Raw genomic sequence first — 22,151 nt, forward strand, 5'->3', positions numbered from 1 at the left:
AAGAGGGGGAGGGATTCATTAGGAGGTTGGGATTAATATATACACACTACTATATAAAAAACAGATAACCAACAATGACCTACTGTGTAGCACAGGGAACTACACTCAATATTTGGAAAAAGAATCTATAAAGGTATATATATATATATATATATATATATATATATATATATATATATATATATATATAAAAAACTGAATCACTGTGCTGTATACCTGAAACTAACACAATATTGTAAATCAACTATACTTCAATAAAAAATAAAATAAAATACCACCCGCTAGCTTAAAAAAAAATTTGCTCATCTGCTATCTAACCTATACAGCTACCCTATAGTAAAAGCCTTAGCTCTGTATATATTTCGACAGATTAAATTTCCTAAAAAATTTTTTTCCTGGGCTTCCCTGGTGGCGCAGTGGTTGAGAGTCCGCCTGCCGATGCAGGGGACACGGGTTCGTGCCCCGGTCCGGGAAGATCCCACATGCCGCGGAGCGGCTGGGCCCGTGAGCCATGGCCGCTGAGCCTGCGCGTCCGGAGCCTGTGCTCCGCAACAGGAGAGGCCACAACAGTGAGAGGCCCGCGTACCGCGCAAAAAAAAAAAAAAAGTTTTTACAACTAATGTTGCAGCTTTTACGATACTGAAAAATTGTAAATGATGTAAAAATGTCATTGATGGGGTACTGGTTAAAGAAATGACAGTGAAACCAAGAACAGACTCTGATTTAGACACTGAAAATGATGAGGTGCATAGTGATTGACACGTTCACTCCAAAGCAGAGGGCAAGATCGTATTCAGTGCTGGGATTTGGTTGGGTAGTGTGGTCGATGGTGGAGCACACATGGTCTTCCCTGCCTAAACCACCATCAGGGTGCAGACTTTTCTAGATGGTAGCAATAGTTTTGAGATTATGAAAAGTTCATCAGTTCCTATGGAAAATATTAAAAGCCTCTCCTTGGATGAGGCTATCGTATGTCACTGCTTGACTGTTGCAGACAAATGGATTTGAATTAAAAATACTACTTGAATTAAATTTAATTAAAGATAATTCAATTATGTTTGGATTAAAAATATTAAATATTCAATGGACGAGAAACGTCACCTCCCCCAAAATATACTTAAATAGGTTTTAAATATCCTCTATACTGTCTGTGATGTATAGTATTGGTTTTTAAAATATATACATATACAGATACATACACACAAATATTTGAAAATGATTAAAGAAAATACCTCAGAATTCATTTCCTTATTAGTCATTTCTATCTCCTTTTGTTTGGCAAGGTGATTGGTCAGGATTCCATCTTGTAAAATTCTGGCATTCCGCTCTCGAGAAAGCTGCCTCTGAGTGTCATTTCGCTCTTCTACAACCTGGAGACACATTTCATGAGGTTTTTGGTCTCATACCATTAAAAAAAAAAAGTCAAAAGCTTAAGAGCAGAATTAAAAAAAAACTGTTAAAAGGAAGTAGCCTTTTAAAATAAACACAAGGATCTTTATCCCACATGAATAACTTAAGATTTTAATTTAAATGACTGCTAAACTTATCACAGAGCAAAAATACAGGGAGATATAGTATTGTGAAAGAAAATCTTTTTACAAAGCGTTTAACTAGTTCCATCACAGTCTCAAAGCAATTTAGCCTGTATTTTAACATAAAAAAGCCAAAATTAACACATAGATTGGAATTAAGAATATTACTTTCGAATGGACCAAAAATGCCAATCATTATGTTAATCATTAAGCTCAATTTACCTTCCATTCCTCCATTCAGAAAACATACACAGAGCATGTATTAGAAGCTAAGAATGGCAAGAAATTAATAATTTAAGCTATAAACGTCATAGTTCATATTTAGGATGAGATAACACTTTTTATTTGTTTTAAACCTAAATAATATATATTAAATCAAAGAGATATTACAAATAATACTGATGAAATACTGTTGGAAATTTGAAATTTTCACCAAAGATTAATTTACCTGATTCAGATTATTTCTCACAGTCCTCAGTTCCGTGTCTAGTGCTCTGAGATTGAGTTCAAGTTGTTGTTTCATTTCAACTTCTTTACTGTATTGCTCTTCTTTTCTTCTTAACTGCTCCCTAATTTTTTCATATAACATGTCAGCATTTCTTCTCTTCTCTTCTTCTTGTTTTAGGGTGAATCTGCAGTTAAATATGTTTACCTTAAAATGTGTTTTGTTAGAAAATAAAAAGTTCATTTTATGATCTGGCTCTTCACCCGCTGATTTACTATCCTAATGAAATTTCTGTTCTCCAGTTTTTTTTTTCCTTTCTAGGTCTCATATTTTTAATTTCTCACTTCAATCTCTTCATAAAGATATATATACTTGAAAGGTAGCAATGAAAAAACATTCTGCCACTTAAGTAAGATTTAGTCCACAGTATCTCTGGTGAATAGTGTAGGAAAGAAATTTTGAAATTATTCAGTGAAGTTAGGTCGAAAATTACCCTGTTTTCCACACTGTCATAATTACTCCTCCTTTAGGACACACAATTTAGTTACTAATTAAAAAGAGAAGCTGTTGTTTAGAAACAAGTTCATAAGTTCACTAGAAATAAAATTTCAACTTCATAAAATACTACAGGTACCCCTAAATGACTTACAGTGTCAGATAAAAATCTGCAGATGTCTTTTACAGAACACATATCTTCAGACACTAATCCAAGACTAGGCTAGGGAATCTAATATCTGTTGCCCCACACTTTTTATGTTTCTTCTTTTGCAACATTTTCAACTTGTTATTTTTATCTATTTAATAAATAATTTTAAATCCCGTAAGGCAGGATCCATATTAATTAATTAAACAATAGAGAGTATTTTGTGCTTTCAGTACAAACCTTTGAACTAATTTTTTCTCTGTATGAAAGAGATATTGAATAAACTAATCAGTAATCACCTTCCATTTTTATCTTTTATTTCATCCATGCATATGTTAAGAATAAAACTGCAAAATTTTTTTAAAAAATTTTGTCTTGAGAAAAATGGCCATTTCATACTTCTGTGGGTGGGAGTGTAAAGTAATATAAACTTTCTGGAGAACAATTTAGAAACATGGATCAAAGACCTTTTTTAAAAGTTCTCATACTTTAACCAAATAACACAATATTAAAGAATTTATTCAAAATAAATAATCAGAAATGTAGAAATGAATTTATAGAAGAGACTTTCCTTGTAGCATTAAATATAATACAGAAAAATGAAAAACAACTGAAATTCAATTTGTTAATAATGACTATAATTCAAAAAGACACAAGCACCTCAATGTTCACTGCAGCACTATTTACAATAGCCAGGTCATGGAAGCAACGTAAATGCCCATCGACAGACGAATGGATAAAGAAGATGTGGCACATACATACAATGGAATATTACTGAGCCATAAAAAGGGACGAAATTGGGTCATTTGTTGAGACATGGATGGATCTAGAGACTGTCATACAGAGTGAAGTAAGTCAGAAAGAGAAAAACAAATATCGTATATTAACACATATATGTGGAATCTAGAAAAATGGTACAGGTGAACTGGTTTGCAAGACAGAAATAGAGACACAGATGTAGAGAACAAACGTATGGACACCAAGAGGGGAAAGCAGGGGGGTGGGATGAACTGGGAGCTTGGGATTGACATGTATACACTAATATGTATAAAATGGATAACTAATAAGAACCTGCTGTATAAAAAAATAAATAAAATTTAAAAAAAGAGAGAGATTACAAAAAAAATGAGGCTTCATATGGAGGACTTCTGTATGGCCATGAAAATGATGATTTGGAAATATATACATTAAATTATTAGTAGAAGTATCCACTGTTAAGAACTTGCTGTATTATTTCCAAGAATTTCACACTCCACAATACTAATGAAGTTTTCTCCCCTGTAAAATACCAGCAGGTAACTTAGCAATTATAAAACTTCCCGTAGTATTAAAGTAAATACACATCTGTAGTATTACAGTAAATAAAAACAGTTCAAATATTTCTTTAAAACCAAGATGTTCAATACCTCAAGCTGCAGAGCTCTTGTTCCCACTGCACTTTTTGATGCTCTAACTGTGATTTCATTTCTTTTGTTTCTGATAGCTCCTTTTGTAGCCCACTAACCTTACTTTCCATTTTTTTATTTTTTCCTGTAAGTAGTTCACATTGATTTTTTTTAAGTTCTATTAATCTTTCATATGAAAGAACTGCATCCTGAATTTTCAATAAGCTAACAGAATCTGCATTAGGAAGAAAACAAAGAGAAATAAAATATATGAGTAATTTTTGTGTATAAAGTACTGTGCATTTTCACCTTCACTCATCCATACATTGAACAAATACATTTTTTTTTTTTTTGGCTATGCTGCACAGCATGCGGGATCTTAATTCCCTGACCAGGAATTCAAGTGGCTAAATATACAATGCCCCAAAGAGGTGGAGGAAAGAGACAGAAAAAAAATATTTGAAGAAAAGAATGGCCAACAACTTTCTAAACTTAATGAAAACTACACTCCCACAGATCCAGGAGGATCTGGCAAGGAGAGAAGAAGTGGAAGTAAACTGTTTTGTAATATTCTTATCCTATATATGATGTGGTACAATATTACTTGAAGGTGGACTGTGATAACCCTAAGTAAAATACTGTAAACCCTAAAGCAATCACTAAAATAGTGAAACAAAAGAGTTACAGTTAATAAACCAAAAAAACAAAAAAGAAATAAAACTACATCATAAAAATTACTCGATTAATCTAAAAGACGGCAGAAAAAGAAAATGGGAACAAAGAACAGATGGGATAAACAGAAATCAAACAGCATAATGACAGATTCAAACCTACTGTATCAATAATCACATTAAGTGAAAATGGTCTGAAAACCTCAATTAAAAAGCAGATTGTCAGGGACTTCACTGGTGGCGCAGTGGTCAAGAATCCACCTGCCAATGCAGGGGACACAAGTTCGAGCCCTGGTCCTCCCACATGTCATGGAGTAACTAAACCCATGCTCCACAACTACTGAGCCCACATGCCACAATTACTGAAGCCCATGGGCCTACAGCCTGTGCTCCACAGCAAGAGAAGCCACCGCAATGAGAAGCCTGCGCACCACAACGAAGAGTAGCCCCCACTCGCCGTAACTAGAGAAAGCCCGTGTGCAGCAATGAAGACCCAACGCAGCCAAAAATAAATTAATTAATTAAATTTTAAGAAAAAGCAGATTGTCAGACTGTATACCCAACTGTATGCCACCTACAAGAAATGCACTTTAACACACAGACATAAATTTGTAATAAGGTTAGAAATAAGATATACCACACAACAAACAAACAAACAAAAAAAGATATACCACACTAACATGTGACAAAACAAAGCTAAGCTAAGACTGGCTATATTAATACCAAACAAAGTAGACTTCAGAGCAAAAAACATTATCAGCAATAAACAAGGTCATTCATAATGATAAGAGTGTCAATTAATAAGAAGCATAACAACCCTAAACGTTTATGTGCCTAATAACTTCAAAATATATGAAGCAAAACTTGAGAGAACTGCAAAGAAAAATAGACAAATCCACAATGACAGTCTGAGATTTCAATACCCCTCAATGAATAAGTGATAGAAAGAGCAGGCAGAAAATCAGCAAGGATACTGTAGACTTGAACACCACCATTCTTTTCAAGTAGCCATGGAACACGTACCAAAAAAGGACTATATTCTGGGTTATAAAATAAAGGAGTAAGTCAAAAGGATTTAAGTCATACAAAGTATGTTCTCTGACCACAAAGCAATCAAATTGGAAATCAAGAACAAAAATACTTCTGGAAAATACTCCAATATTTGAAAACTAAATAACACACATCTAAATAACCCTTGGATTAAAGAGGTAATGAAAAGAGGAATTACAAAGTATTTTGAACTGAATAAAAATGAAAACATAATATATTACAATTTGTGGAATGTTGCTTACTTGCATGAAAATTTATAGCACTGAATGTCTATATTAGAAAGGAAGGTCTCAAATCAGTAACCTTGGCTTCCAACATAAAAATCCAGAAAAAGAGCAAATTAGGGGACTTCCCTGATGGTTCAGTGGTTAAGGATCTGCCTTCCAATCCAGGGGACGTGGGTTCGATTCTTGGTCAGGGAACTAAAACCCCACATGCCATGGGGCAACTAAGCCCGCTCGCTGCAACTACTGAATACGCAAGCCACAACTAGAGAGTCAGCATGCCGCAACTACAGAGCCCACACACGCTGGAGCCCACACCCCATTTGGAGTGTCACAAATACTGAGCCCACACGCCACAACTAGAGAGAGAAGCCCACACGCTGCAACGAAAGATCCCACGTGCCGCAACTAAGACCCAACGCAGCCAAAAATAAAATAAAATAAATAAATATTTTTTTAAAAAGAGCAAAGTAAACCCAAAGCAAGCAGAAGAAAGGAAATAAAAAACACCAAAGAAAAAATCAATGAGAAAAAACAAAACAAACAAAACAAAAAAGACATGGAAAAATCAATGAGGGACTCCCCTGGTAGCACAATGGTTAAGAATCCACCTGCCAATGCAAGAGACACGGATTTGATCCCTGGTCCAGGAAGATCCCACATGCCTCAGAGCAACTAAGCCTGTGTGCCAAAACTACTGAGCCTGCATTCTAGCACCCGCAAGCCACAACTACTGAGCCCGCGTGCCACAACTACTGAAGCCCATGCACCTAGAACCCATGCTCCACAACAAGAGAAGCCACAGCAATGAGAAGCCTGCACACTGAACGAAGAGTAGCCCCCGCTCACCACAACTAGAGAAAGCCTGCACACAGCAATGAAGACCCACCAGAGCCAAAAATAAATAAATAAATATTTAAAAAATCAGTGAAACCAAATATATTCAGAAGATGAATAAAAGTGATAAACCTCTAGCCAGGCTGATAATGAAAAAAAAGAGAGAAGGCACAAATTACCAATTTCACAGAAATGAGTAATGAGAAATTACTACAGATTCTATAGATATTAAAAGACTGACAGTAATATTATGAACATTATGTAAATAAATTTGGCAACTCAGATGAAGTGGGTAAATTCCTTGAGAGAGGGAAATTACCAAAGCTCAATCAAGAAAGAACAAATAAACTAAATAGCCCTATATCTAAAAAAGAAACTAAAGTCCTAGTTAAAGACCTTCCCACAAAGAAAATTCCAGGCCCAAGTGGCTACACTGGTGAATTCTACCAAATATTACAACAGTATACACAAAAAGGCTTTATATTTATACCATGGTCCTACCTTTACACTCCATGCCAAGTTGTTCAATTAGCAACATGGAATTCTTATAATTAGAGTAAAGCATCTGGCAATCCTCAAAAGCTGTTTCAGATGACTGAGTTAAGTCATCAAGGTCATCCATAGAATCAATTTGCTCTTTGACCTACAAATAAAAAATACTATTTCACAATGTCCCCAAAATATTTATAAAATATACTAAGTGTACAGAGATGATAAATATCTCTTTATTAAAGCAAAAACACAGGTACTTTTTAAAAGAACAGATTTTTATCAAAGGGATAATTTTATCAACAGTGTTTCTAAATTATTTTTTCAAAGTAAATGTCTCTACAACAAAGGAAGATTTTTTATTTTTCCACTCTACCTTTTACAAAGTAATTTTTTACTACAGGATAATATTTTTTATAATTAATTGTTTACTCTACCTTGTTCTTTTCGTTAGATGTTTCCTTTGCAGCCCTAAAAAAACAAACGATTCTTTTCAGGCAAACATTAAATACTTAAAATACAAAGAATACCTAAACCTATTGTTTTTTACATAAAATCTTTGCATCGGTAATTAATTTTCTATAAAAGAGATTAAACAATAAATAGAAAGAGTAACATTAAAGGACAAAGAAAATATACCATAATAATATTAACAAAGCATTAAATTAGATCAAGCTGACAATCAAAGGAAACGGAAAAGCATAATGTTACTTGCATTATTTGACAGGAAGAAATATACCAGGGTTTTTTGTTATTGTCATTTGCAATAAAAACTAACTTTATGGCACTAAAACCTATTTGGAAAGTATTAAGTCCTTATATGAAAGAAACTCTTTTTTAATAATCATGATATTAGCTTTTTGAGGACTTACTATGTAACTGCTACGCATTATTATAAGCACCTTACATGTCTTAAAGGCATTTTAATCCTCACAACAATTCTGGGAGAGAGGTAATACATTAGGTCCTTTACACAGGAAGAAATGGAGCACAGAAAGGCTAAGTAACTTGCCCAAGCCCCTACAGCAGATCAGCAGCAGACCCAGAATTCAAATCCAGGAAATCTGGCTTCAACACTTGTGTTTCACAATATGATGAGAAGGTAATATTTATTTTTAAGTGTTTTTAAGTAATATGATAGAAAATGAATCTGTATTATTATTCCATGTCTAGTTATAACTATAAATAATAATTTCTGAATCTTACACATATTTTTTAAAAATAAAAAGGCTTTAGACCTAGGCAATATTGGAATTCTATTTTCAATAAAGATTTGCTTTTGTAAAGAAATTCATCAACAGGCATTCATTCACCCATTCAGCTGTTTATTCATGCATTCAACATATACTTAGCGCACAATACATGTTAATGACACTTTTAGTATAGGAAGCGTGACTTTTGTAATTTAGAACTTTATAATCCAAAAGTAATAATCTGTGATAGATTGTTAATAGTTTTTTTTTCTATCGAATATAAACAAAATCTTACCCTTTTCCCTGGAATCTAAACCACTATGAAGTTAACATAATCTGTTTTAGAGTACCTTACAAAACCATAGCCACTCATGATGATACTGTCATCTAGAATTATCAAGGAATGATTAAATCTTATTCAGTATGGCCTAAATGTTTGTAAATTTATGATTATATAATTTTTAAAAATCTATGTATGATAGAATAATTTTTAAGTACTCATCTGTATATTCAATTATATAAGAATATTACACTTCAAAATCAGTGAACAAGCCCTTACCATAAAACTATATGTGAATAGAAGTATTATGTACAATTAGTTTACTATAATATTTTAAAGATAATGTAATACAATCAATAAGCTTTCTAATATTGGACATGCAAACAAGATTAAACTGAATAAATGCATCCTCTACTGGTTCATTTCCAGCAGCATACAAACATACTTTAAAAACTCCCATCTTAACATAAAAAGAGAAAGGAAACTCCCTTGAACTCCACGTTCCTCTTCAGTTACCATCCAGTTCTCTATTGCCTTTCCCAGTAAATATTCCCTAAGGAGCCGTTTATACTTATTCACTACAGTCCAGCTTCCATGGGGAATATTTATTGAAACTACTTCTGGTCAAAGCCACTCATCCTCATCTTAACCTTTCAGCAGCGTTCATCTGGTATAGTTGAAAATTCTCTTGTCGTGCCCTGTACACTATATTATGCTGTTCTATTTCCAGAAAAAGTATTCAGTGCTAATATTTCTTGACCTAAAAATAAAGAATTTGTGGATTTTACCTGCCATCATCCTGATCTACTCCACTTAAACTGCTGTCATCATTCATGTGTAGCAGACCACCGATCAGTGAATCGTCCTTCTCAAACATTGGTGTAATCACACATTCTTTTGATGTCCATTTTTCATTTTCATTTTTCTTTACTTCCTTCATATGCACACCAGGACCGCTACTTAAAAAAAATCCATAAAAAAGCCAATGTTTTCTAATAATTCTACTGATAAAGAATAAAAAACCAATTTTTTAAAAATTCCAACTCTTACCCATCATAAGTCATTTATTAGTTCACAAAACAGTTATGAAGTACCAACCATATGCAAGCAAATACAAATTCTTGCTTCAAAGACAGATACACAATTATGATACAATGTGATATGTAAGAGTTGACATATGAAAGTTATAAGTGAACATAGGAAAGCTTTACAGAAGAGGTTAAATAAACAGAGGAGGTCATGAGGAAAAGAAAATGGAGAAAATCATTCTACTTGGTGATTAGAATGTGAGCACAAAGATCAGGCACATGGCGTCTAGGTGTTTCCTAGGAACTTGGAAGGAAAAGTACAAAATACATGGAAGGAAGCAGAGAGGTGAGTCTGGAAAGACATTCTGAAGAACCTCAAGTGCTACACTGAAAAGCTGAAGTTCACTGCCTAAAAGCAATGATTCTTAGACATGGGAGTAATAATTAGATTTCTACTATATTGTTTTGTTTTGATCTATAATGTTTAATTTACATGATTTTTTAAAATAACATGAGGTACATATAACATGAAAGAAGAACTCAAGGAAATATCTTGGGGGGAAAATTTACTTTTAAACACCCCCATGTTGGGGTCACGTCAGCATCAGGGCTGAAAAATAGGTACCTCATGGTATCCCTCCACCACCAGCAACAATTTGGCATCTATCCACGGACAAAAGTGGCTTTGTGGGAGTTGCAGGATCCAGCACCATAAACCAAGGGACCTGGGAAGAGTCCTGCCCACCCAAGTGGTAACAGACATACAGACCACATCCCTGCTGTGGACCCTGCATGGCCCATGAACTGGCTCCAGCCACTCTTAGCAACGTCCAGGGAACCCCTGGAAAACACTGTCTTAGACAAGAGAGCCTTTGTGGAAATCCAGGTTTCCAGCAGAGAAGTTCCAGCATACCACCGGAACAAAAATATGCAAGTTGGGGTACACTGGAGTGGGCAGTTATTAAAGACTGGAAGAGGTGACTGCTACTTCAAATGCAAAGGCAGCAATGCAAAACTTCAAGTAACATAAAAAAAAAATCAAGAAAACATGACACTACCAAAAGATCACAATAATTTTTCAGTAACAAATCCCAAAGACATGGAGATCTGCAATCTACCTGATAGAGAATTCAAAATAGTAGTTTTAAGGAAACTCAGTGAGCTACAAGAAAACACAGAAAGACAACCCAACAAAATCAGGAAAGTAATACACAAACAAGATGAGGAGTTTAACAAAGAGACAGAAATAATAAAAAAGAACCAAATGGAAATTCTGGAGCTGAAGAATACAATGAATGAAAGGAAAAATGCAATAAAGAGCACTGACAGCAGAATGGATCAAACAGAAGAAAGAATCTGTGAGTTAAGAGATAGGAGCTTTGAAATTATCCAATCAGAGAAGAATAAAGAAAAAAAGAATGAAAAAATGGGAAGAAATTACCAGATACCATCAATGAATTACCAGATACCATCAAAAGAAATAATTCATAAATCACTGCACTTCCAGAAAGAGAAGATAGGGAGAAGGTGGCAGAAAGCTTATTTAAAGAAAAAATGGTTGGGAACTTCCTAAACCTGGGGAGAGATTTGGATATCCAAGTTCCTAAAGCTCATAGGTCACCAAACAAACTCAACTTAAAGAAATCCTCGCCAGGAGACATTATAACAAAATTGTCAAAAATCAAAGACAAAGAGAGAGTCTTAAAAGCAGCAAAAGTAAAGAGGCTTGTAAATTATAAGGGAATCCCCAGAAGTCTATCAATGGATTTCAAAAGAGTAGGACGACATATTCAAAGTGCTAAAAGAAAAAAACTGCCAACCAAGAATACTCTATCCAGAAAAGTTGTCTTTCAGAAATGAAGGAGAGATAAAGACTTTCCCAAACAAAGCAAAGCTGAGGAAAGTCATCACCACTAGACCTGCCTCACAAGAAATGCTGAAAGGAGTCTTCAAGCTGAAATCAAAGGACGCTAATTAGTTAACATAAAATATATTCAAATATACAACACACTGGTAAAGGTAAGTATACAGTCAAATCCAGAATACTCTAATACTGTAATACGGTGGTGTGTTAACCAATTAACTCTAGTATTAAGGCTAAAGGACAAGAGTATTAGCAATAACTATAACCCTAGTAAAATATAAAATTTGTTAATCATGAACATTAGCTCAAATGAGAACTTGTTTTATAGGAAAATAACAACTATCTATTGTTAAATACTGACATAGGCTTACCTATCAGAATCTTCATTCTCCATGGTAGGAAACTGTTGGTTATTAGTTTTTCTGCTCTTTCTCTGTTGAATTAATCCACTATCATCAGCATCATATATGTTTTCTGATACTTCCATTTCACTACTTTTGTGCTTATTCTTTTCTTCTTCAACCTTTAATGAAAGTTTGACACTACATATAATTATTATTACCTTATTCATTATAAAGACCTTTTCATTTTCATTAATTATTTGACTCAGAGTTTGCCCCGGTTTTAAGCAATAAAAATAGTTTTGTGCTTAATTTTTTTTAATTACAAGTCATTGAAATTTTTGTAAATTCTGCTTCTTTCTGTTTGAGGAAAAGAAATAAAGTTTTAAAAATTTCAAAAAGGGCTTTTTAATGTTGTGCAGCTATTCACATCCACTCTTCCCCGTCTGATGGCAGAGATAGAGAAATAAAGAGACAAAGACACAAAATCTGTCCTCTTCGGTCTTTACCACCTGGATTTTGCATTAAACAGCCAAATTTAGAGGATGTGACACCTTGGTGCTTCAGTAACAAAAAGGAAACATTCTTCTTTCTGCACTGAAGCTATTCTTCCCCCACTGCCTTTTACAATTCTTTTTCCATTTGGATCCTGGGAATATCAAAAAAGTGACGGTGTTCACTAAAATATATGAACCAAAGTTTACCAAAAAACAGGAGTAGAGTGAAATTAATGAATTGTTAGTTAGTGTGGAATTCTGGAAAATGAGTAACGCCTCCCAATTTCACATTCAATAACCAAGAAATTTTATAGCTTAAGGGTATAGAAGTAATTATCTACTTTAGCCCCACTATTTACCAATAATGGGAATAAAACCAAGAAAGGTTCAATGATTTGTCCAAAGTCCCTAAAGTGGCATTTCCTAGCATTTCATGGCACCAAAATAGATGATACAATTCTGTAACCCTGAATCTGATAAATTACCAAATGAATTCATCAAATTAATCAGATAAGTTAAAAGTGTGACTTTGGCAAAGTAATTTAATGCCTCAGTTGGGGGTAGGGCTCATCTCTTTTTCTTTTAAAGGAGAATATCTACAGATTTTTGTCTATCTTTAAAACTCAGTCAATGCACCTCTTACACAAAAGAGCAAACAAACAAATTAAAAAATCTATTACTGGAAGGAAAAAAAAACTCACCGCACGTCAAAACTCAGTTTTCTCCTTTGGAGATAAATACTGAATTTTTTTTTGCTGAGGGTTTATACTACCTATATGATAAAATCATACATGTCAAAACTTACCACATTTTATTAAACAACATAATGTAAAGGTCTGACTCAACAGAAACATCTGAGAGTGGTGATTAAAGAATATGTGGGAGTACATGTATTTGTTATTAAAAATATCTTGAAGTGGCCATGTTGGAATTCTAAGTGCCAAGGGACTGAGTAAAGCAGAGAAGATCGCACACACTAAAGCACAATAAAGAGATTAGTTTAGCAGGAATACGTGTTTATGTCCCTTCTTTCAGTCACTGCTTCCTTCCCATACTATAGAAGTGTAATTTATATTTAAAACCCAATAGATTTTTAAAAACCCCCAAACCCTAGCTTATTATATTTCTTAAGCAATTCCCTTTGTGTTTATTCTGGCTCAGAAGGTCACACGGTATGTAGCTAAATTAGCTTCCCCTGACAGAGAGAGACTTAGGTTGATTAAGGAACAAAAGCCATGAAAATAGTTTCCTATTATTTAAATGGCAGAAGTAATCTACTTCTACACAATTACCTATTTAGCTGACCCCATCTTATTAATAAGTGGAAAATCAGAATGGATCAGATCATTGATAAAGAGAAAGAACAAAGTAGCAGCAAATGAACCTCTACCTCTTTTTGAAGTTGAATTTTCTCTTTTTCCAAAGCCAGGAACTGTACTTGTAACATGCCTATCTCATTCTCAAACCTTTGCATATCTTGCTGTAATTCTTCATTTAGATACACTTTGGATGTTCTGTTACTATTCGGTGGAGAAGAACTCCCATTTTCTAATTCAGGTTCCATGCTTTTATAGTTATTAGCACTGCAATTATCTGCAAGCAATGGCTTCTGGAACCAGTCTTGTATTGGTTTGGTTTTCTTATAAGTATTTGTAACAGCAGAAATATCACGACTTTTTATTTGAATCATGTGTCTCATTTCATTGGAGCGGGCAAGCCATAAATCAAAAAGTCTTTTGGGATCACTAGACTGAGGTATACATCCGATGTCTAATTTCCAATTAGTGTTATTTTGGTTCATATTTTGTACCATTTGCATATCAAACTCTTGGTCTTCTTGCACTTCAAATGTAACTACTGGGTCCCTTACTTTTTTATTTTTTGTATCATTATAAAAGCTCTCCTCATTTTTGTTAAAAACATGTTCAGTGTCTGGTTTATCACTTTCATAGTCTAATTTATTTTCATTTAAATAAAGCTGTGAAGATGATGGGCAAGCATGTCCCCAGTACCCAGAGGTTAAATAAGATGCAAAAACATTTTCAAGACTGGGTTCTTTTTGTTCAGGAAATGCTTGAAATGCTAGAGAGACAGATACTCCAAATGCATCTTTTGCCTCACAGTCAGGTATATTATTTGTCAAATTAGAAGGTATTTCCTTTATGTTTGCTCCTTCTTTAGGGGTATCATGTAGTGGCTCTTCCTCAGGACAAACAGTAATTTTGTATTTTTCAAAAATTTCACCAAACTTCTGCTTTAACTCATTCGTGATGAGTTTTAAGTTATTTTTCCACTCTAATTTGCCTTGTTTGGTCCACATTTCCTCATACTTTTGTACACAAGGAAGTTCTGAACATACAGATATGTCCTCTCTATCACATTCATTATTCATTTCTGGTTCTTGAGGCATTTTTTGCAGATGCAAAAGCGGAAGATTAATTGGCTTGATTTGATTTTCAGATGTCTTTTCTGTCAGGGTACATGTTTGTAAAATAACTTTATCCTTAAGTAATCAAGTACGGACAAAGAAAAATTAGAGAATAATTAAAATACAACCGTTAAACTTCTTAATCTATGTTTAGCTACTCACAAATCACTGGATTACAACTAAGAGTTGAAAAATAACTTGCCTTAGCCTAAAACAGGAGAAAAACATGAACTCACAAACTCAATTTTGTCACTGTTTGTTTGAACTAAATAATTCATATATGTTAAATCTACCAAAAATGAATTAGGAGATGATTTTTAATGTTACAAAGGCTTCCTTACTTAAAAATATTTAACCTCACCGTACCTTAAAGAGTCCCTATGTGCACATAAGGATTTTTTTTTTAAGGACTGGTAACTGGAGAATAGACAAACCTTAAATTACTAGGAGCCAAAATCAATTAACACCAATCAGAAAGAGGAACAAATTCCTAAATTTTAATGTAAATCATATACTATGATAGTATTGTACATTGATATAATACCTGCTTTCATTCAGTTATATTTTATTCTAGTATCTACTAATGAAAGTGGATAAAACATTGTTTAATAATATTTACTGGTTTCCTACCCTGAAATGAAATAAATTAGAAAGTTATTGTTTGTACCCTAACTACAAAGGTCCAATTCTGGAAGGTTTGATTCCTTAATAAGCAATTGGGTTGATTGTATGACCCCTTCTCTCCCTGAATGTAGATCCTTAGGTCGATTACATAGAGGTCACAAGACAGAATAAATCTTTAATCTTGGCATTAGTGACTGGCAATTTGAAACTGCAAATTTTGAACAGGTGGGAATGATTTCTCCTTCCATGAATCTAACTCACGGACCATCATTGATATATTGTTCATAATTTCAACTGCTTAATCATATGATTCAGTATTTGATTATCACCTTCTTTATCATGTAAGGAAGAAGCAAACAATATTCAGGAAATTTTTTTGCCTCAATTGCAAGGACAAAGTTTAACTATAAATTATAATAGATTCTAACAATATTTTAAGCTTTGTAATTAAAGCACTATAAAAACTAAATATTAAATTATTATCTATTGATTCTAAGAGGTTAATTTTGAAAGGTAATTTCATTTGAACTCTGTTATGTCGTTAAAGCATAGAAAACAATATTGAGCCAGAAATTTACATTTACATTTTTACATACCTGTGAGTGGTTATTTTCACTTCCATCAAGCCTTTCTTGTGCTTCCTCCGATGTTATTTCTAAGTCTAGTTCTGCTGACAAATCTATGTTTAGTTAAAATTAACTATTTAGAACAGTTAGATAAAAGACATAATCTTTATAAAAATAGATTTAAAAAATTTTATCAAATGACAATTTAAATTAAGCTTAATCTTTAGCTGAATATTTACTTCTTTAAGAAATACTTCTAATTACCTAAAACTTCAACAAACCATCTGGGAAATACCAGATGTCACCATGTTACAGGCACACAAACATCTCAAAGATTCATTTACAAATTCATCCACCAAACATCAATGAACAGAACAATCAAAAACCAAACAAAATTTAAAAATACAGGACAAACATATAAAGTCACAATATACTCTGTTCTCTACTTCATAATAGTACCGATTTAACAACACACCAAGCTTCAACTGCAACGTTATTCATGGTTTCCAAAATTACTGTTACTTTTCATGCTTTTATCAGTTCCTTAATCTGAAATGTTTTCCTCTACTCTTCTGACAAATTTCTTTTCATCTTTTAAGACCCAGCCTGCTTTATGAAGTCCTCCTTGATTACAGCTCTCTTTCCCCAAACAGGTATCTCTTTCCTAGTAGCTACTTTAGTACTTTATAGATTTTTCTAGTGTATCTTCATCACCTGAACTGTAAATTATTTCTTCACGACTATCCTCTTTGCTCCTAGACTGTAGAGGACAATCTCTTGAAATCATCTTTGTATACACAGTCTTTATTTATTTTACTCAATAATTATTTACTGAGTTCCTGCTCAGTACTAAACATTGCAGTTTAAAGAAGAATGTAGATAAAAGGTGTCAGCGATGGCTTTTCTAGAGATAATGCCTGAGCTGAGACTTACACAGTGAGGTCAGTCAGATTCAAGGGAATAGAGGACAGGAAAGGGAGAGAGCATGGAAAGCTGTAGCAAGACAGGGAGAGAAGCATACATAAAACAGGGTGAGTATTTGTCTAAAATACAGGGATAGATGAGAGAGCATCACCAGCAGTTCAGAATTCCAGAGCAAAGGACAGACAGAAAGGGCTAGAGAGGGAGAGTCAGGTAGAAGTTAGATTATGAAAGCCTCGTGTCATTCTAAGATGGCTGGACATTAGTATGCTTTAAAGAGTGGTTCACGATCACTGGTGCATTTGAGATAGATCACTCTAAATGCTGCAGGAGGGATGAATTTGAAGGCCATACAAATAAATAGAGGGAGACGAATTTAATGGCATTATAATGCAAAAAAAAGATGATGCAGGCCTACACTGAGGGACTGTTTCCAGAAATATTTAAGATATAAAATTACCAGGACCCAGCATAGAATAAATCTTTATTAAATAAATAAATGCATGAATCCTGGGTCCCTCAAGAACTAGACTCTGCTTATTACTTTATAAAAGGTATCAACTGAGAAGAGAAATGTTCTGCATGAACTGTTTTAAGTTGCTTGTATTTAGTTTCCAGTTTTCCTGTTTCACATCTTCCTGTGTTGAGGGGGCTCGTGTAGCTGTTTCGTTTGAATTCGTGCTTCTTGGACCTACCAAGCTCATGGAGAAATGAGAGCAAACCAGTCACTTGTATAGATAAAAAAAACTTTGAGTTTATAGCTTGTAGTCACTACTCTAGGAGAAAACTGAGAATCTTTTGTAAATGTAACATTAATTCTACAGTAAGGAAGGACAAGAAGATAAAACTATAGGACTGGAAAAAAAAAACAGTGTATGATTGATTACTATAGCCCTGATCATATGACTGATCAAGGGCACTAAATTAATTGGTATTTATGTAGAACATATATTAGGTGTGGTTAATCAATAGACTGGGCATCCTAGTAGAATTAGAATTGATTTTCCATATACTATTTTTAAATGATCAGCACTCCTTAAAACCAATATCCCTTGTGAACTATTAATTCATTAAAAATAATAAGTTGATATACTATGTGGACACAGCTAAGAAGGAGGGACTATGTAGCAATCCCCAATGACTCCCATTACTGCTGGGAAAGCCAATTCTAAAATATATAAACTCATAGAAAATACAAGAAATAGTTTAGTGTTTGGTTTTGGAGGTGCTCTTTTAGTTACATTGAATATAGTTATAACTAATACTAATGAATTCAGAGCTAAACAAAAGTAAAGCTAAAAAAACTACATTTTGAGAAAGGAATCTTGAGATGTCTACCTAGGTTTCCCAGCTAGTCCCAAAATTCTAAATATAATCCTGCTACCCACTCTCAGGTGTATGCTAAATACTAGCCTAACAAACTTATTCTCTCTCCTAATTCTCTTTGTTATTTATCATGTAGCTTTGGTCAGAGGAAGAATGCAAACTCTTGCTAAAAGATGTCTGGCTGCGGGTTGAATAAAAGGAGTAAACACAAAGCAGATTTTGCCACAAAATGATTCTGGAAACATGAGGATTATGGTGAAGCCATGCTAAGGTGGCCTACGGTTGAGTGCTCTGTGCTTATTTATTACCTTGTTTGCTTTCTCTGTTTTCTGGCAGCTGTGACTCACACAGGTCATGGAGCGTGTAATTCCCTAACAGAAACACCGCTCCGATATTAATCTTTTCTTTATCTATTAGGGTCATCTGTCCAAATTCTGTGGCTGCTGACTGATTTTTGGTCACTGATTGTGACACAAATGGATATTTATCATCAACTTTCAAATGCCCGGCTCTCTGACAAGTCTCATTATTGAGCGTCAAACTAGCAGAATCCCAATCTGAAAAATCTGAAAACAAAGTTTCCATTTATTAGAATGTGAATACTAATGCAAATTTGACTAACTTGAACAAATTCTTTCTTCAGAGAAGCAGTCCCATGTCCTCCTCTCCCGCCAGACACACTACTCCTTCATGGCTTATTGTATCTTACACGTCATTGCCATTCATATAGATACATTAACTATTGCCTCTCATTTTTTCTACGTTTTTTTTTTTTTTTTTTTTGCAGTATGCGGCCTCTCACTGTTGTGGCCTCTCCCGTTGCGGACCACACGCTCCGGACGCACAGGCTCAGCGGCCATGGCTCACGGGCCCAGCCGCTCCGCGGCATGTGGGATCCTCCCGGACAAGGGCACGAACCCGTGTCCCCTGCATCGGCAGGCGGACTCTCAACCACTGCACCACCAGGGAAGCCCTGTTCTACTTTTTAATTTTCTAGTATTACTTACTTTGATTCACTCATCAATCTCTATTACATATTCTGTATACCATAAGAGTTTTATTAATAATTATGTTTCTTCAACATATGAATTTTTTCATTAACAAAATATGTCTAACCACTTATTTTATGTTTAAATATGCATGACAGTATTGTGTGTTCCAGAGACATGGGTTTTAAAAAATCTTTTAATGAATGGTACTACTTTAATTACAATGAGATGGACTTTCCTCAATGTTACCAATGTATCTTCAGAAATCATTTTTTAAGCCTTGGATAAATATCATAAATTTACAAAAGAAATGATAGCCTTGAGTGACTAATTGTTTCCAGGTAAAAATAGGATAAGTCTAGGTCCACACTAGATCAAAAGAGCATACAGTGCCATGAGACAGGAAATGAATACATAACAAAAATATTTTTCTTTTTTTTAAAGAAAGTAAAATTGTCAGATTTAAATTTCTTAAGACAAATCAGAGCTGAACCAAGATGGTAGAGTAGAAGGATGTGCTCTCACTCCCTCTTGTGAGAACACAAGAATCACAACTAGGTGCTGGACAATCATCGACAGGAAGACACTGGAACTCACCAAAAAAGATACCCCACATCCAAAGACAAAGGAGAAGCCACAATGCGATGGTAGGAGGGGCGCAATCACAATAAAATCAAATCCCATAATTGGTGGGTGGGTGACTCATAGACTGGAGAACACTTATACCACAGAAGTCCACCCACTAGAGTGAAGGTTCTGAGCCCCATGTCAGGCTTCCCAACCTGGGGGTCCAGCAATGGGAGGAGGAATTCCTAGAGAATCAGACTTTGAAGACTAGTGGAATTTGATTGCAGGACTTTGACAGGACTCGGGGAAACAGAGACTCCACTCTTGGTGGGCACACACAAAGTAGTGTGCGCATCGGGACGCAGAGGAAGGAGCAGTGACCCCAGGAGAGACTGAACCAGACCTACCTGCTAGTTTTGGAGGGTCTCCTGCAGAGGCGGGGGTGGCTGTGGCTCATCATGGGGACAAGAACATGGGCAGCAGAAGTTCTGGGAAGTACTCCTTGGCCTGAGCCCTCCCAGAGTCTGCCATTAGCCCTACCAAAGAGCCCAGGTAGGCTCCACTGTTGGGTTGCCTCAGGCTAAACAACCAACAGGGAGGGAACCCAGCCCCACCCATCAGCAGTCAAGCAGATTAAAGTTTTACTGAGCTCTGCCCACCAGAGCAAAAGTCAGCTCTACCCACCACCAGTCCCTCCCATCAGGAAACCTGCACAAGCCTCTTAGATAGCCTCATCCACCAGAGGGCAGACAGGAGAAACAAGAAGAACTACAATCCTGCAGCCTGTGGAACAAAAACCACACTCACAGAAAGACAGACAAGATGAAAAGGCAGAGGGCTATGTACCAGATGAAGGAACAAGATAAAACCCCAGAAAAACAACTAAATGAAGTGGAGATAGGCAACCTTCCAGAAAAAGAATTCAGAATAATGATAGTGAAGATGACCCAGGACCTCGGAAAAACAATGGAGGCAAAGATTGAAAAGATGCAAGAAATGTTTAACAAAGACCTAGGAGAGTTAAAGAACAAACAAACAGAGATGAACAATACAATAACTGAAATGAAAACTACACTAGAAGGAATCAATAGTAGAATAACTGAGGCAGAAGAACAGATAAGTGACCTAGAAGACAGAATGGTGGAATTCACTGAGCAGAAGAGAATAAAGAAAAAAGAATGAAAAGAAATGAAGACAGCCTAAGAGACCTCTGGGACAACATTAAATGCAACAACATTCGCATTATAGGGATCCCAAAAGGAGAAGAGAGAGTGAAAGGACCCGAGAAAATATTGAAAAGATTATAGTCGAAAACTTCCCTAACATGGGAAAGGAAATAGCCACTCAAGTCCAGGAAGTGCAGCGAGTCCCATACAGGATAAACCCAAAGAGAAACACGCCAAGACATACAGTAATCAAATTTGCAAAAATTAAAGACAAAGAAAAATTTCTGAAAGCAGCAAAGGAAAAATGACAAATTAGATACAAGGGAACTCCCATAAGGTTAACAACTGATTTCTCAGCAGAAACTCTACAAGCCAGAAGGAAGTGGCATGATACACTTAAAGTGATGAAAGGGAAGAACCTACAAACAGGATTACTCTACCCCGAAAGGATCTCATTCAGATTCGATGGAGAAATCAAAAGCTTTACAGACAAGCAAAAGCTAAAAGAATTCAGCACCACCAAACAGGCTCTACAACAAATGCTAAAGGAACTTCTCTAAGTGGGAAACACAAGAGAAGAAAAGGACCTACAGAAACAAACCCAAAAGAATTAAGAAAATGGTCATAGGAACATACATATTGATAATTACCTTAAACATGAATGGATTAAATGCTCCAACCAAAAGACACAGACTTGCTGAATGGATACAAACACAAGACCCATATATATGCTGTCTACAAGAGACCCACTTCAGACCTAGGGACACATGCAGACTGAAAGTGAGGGGATGGAAAAGATATTCCATGCAAATGGAAAGCAAAAGAAAGCTGGAGTAGCAATACTCATATCAGATAAAATAGACTTTAAAATAAAGAATGTTAAGAGACAAGGAAAAACACTATATAATGATCAGGGGATCAATCCAAGAAGAAAATATAACAATTATAAATATATATGCACCTAACATAGGACCACCTCAATATATAAGGTAACTGCTAACAGCTGTAAAAGAGGAAATCAACAATAACATAATAAGAGTGGGGGACTTTAACACCTCACTTACACCAATGGACGGATCATCCAA

At 35.0% G+C, this 22,151-nt stretch overlaps 1 protein-coding gene across 1 annotated transcript in view; it reads right to left on the minus strand.

Annotated features, from left to right (window-relative positions):
• ANKRD26 (ankyrin repeat domain containing 26) overlaps nucleotides 1-22,151 on the minus strand; it is a 92,343-nt gene that overhangs the window by 30,064 nt on the left and 40,128 nt on the right. Inside the window, exons 16-24 of the mRNA XM_079914893.1 lie at nucleotides 18,653-18,910; nucleotides 16,128-16,210; nucleotides 12,013-12,164; nucleotides 9,538-9,708; nucleotides 7,714-7,747; nucleotides 7,289-7,430; nucleotides 4,027-4,240; nucleotides 1,981-2,164; nucleotides 1,233-1,370 (exon numbers count right to left, since the gene is read on the minus strand). Coding sequence (XP_079771019.1) covers nucleotides 1,233-1,370; nucleotides 1,981-2,164; nucleotides 4,027-4,240; nucleotides 7,289-7,430; nucleotides 7,714-7,747; nucleotides 9,538-9,708; nucleotides 12,013-12,164; nucleotides 16,128-16,210; nucleotides 18,653-18,910 — 1,376 coding nt within the window. The remainder of the gene's footprint in view (nucleotides 1-1,232; nucleotides 1,371-1,980; nucleotides 2,165-4,026; nucleotides 4,241-7,288; nucleotides 7,431-7,713; nucleotides 7,748-9,537; nucleotides 9,709-12,012; nucleotides 12,165-16,127; nucleotides 16,211-18,652; nucleotides 18,911-22,151) is intronic.

Source organism: Stenella coeruleoalba (assembly GCF_951394435.1).
Source record: "Stenella coeruleoalba genome assembly, chromosome: 2".
Lineage (NCBI taxonomy): Eukaryota > Metazoa > Chordata > Mammalia > Artiodactyla > Delphinidae > Stenella > Stenella coeruleoalba.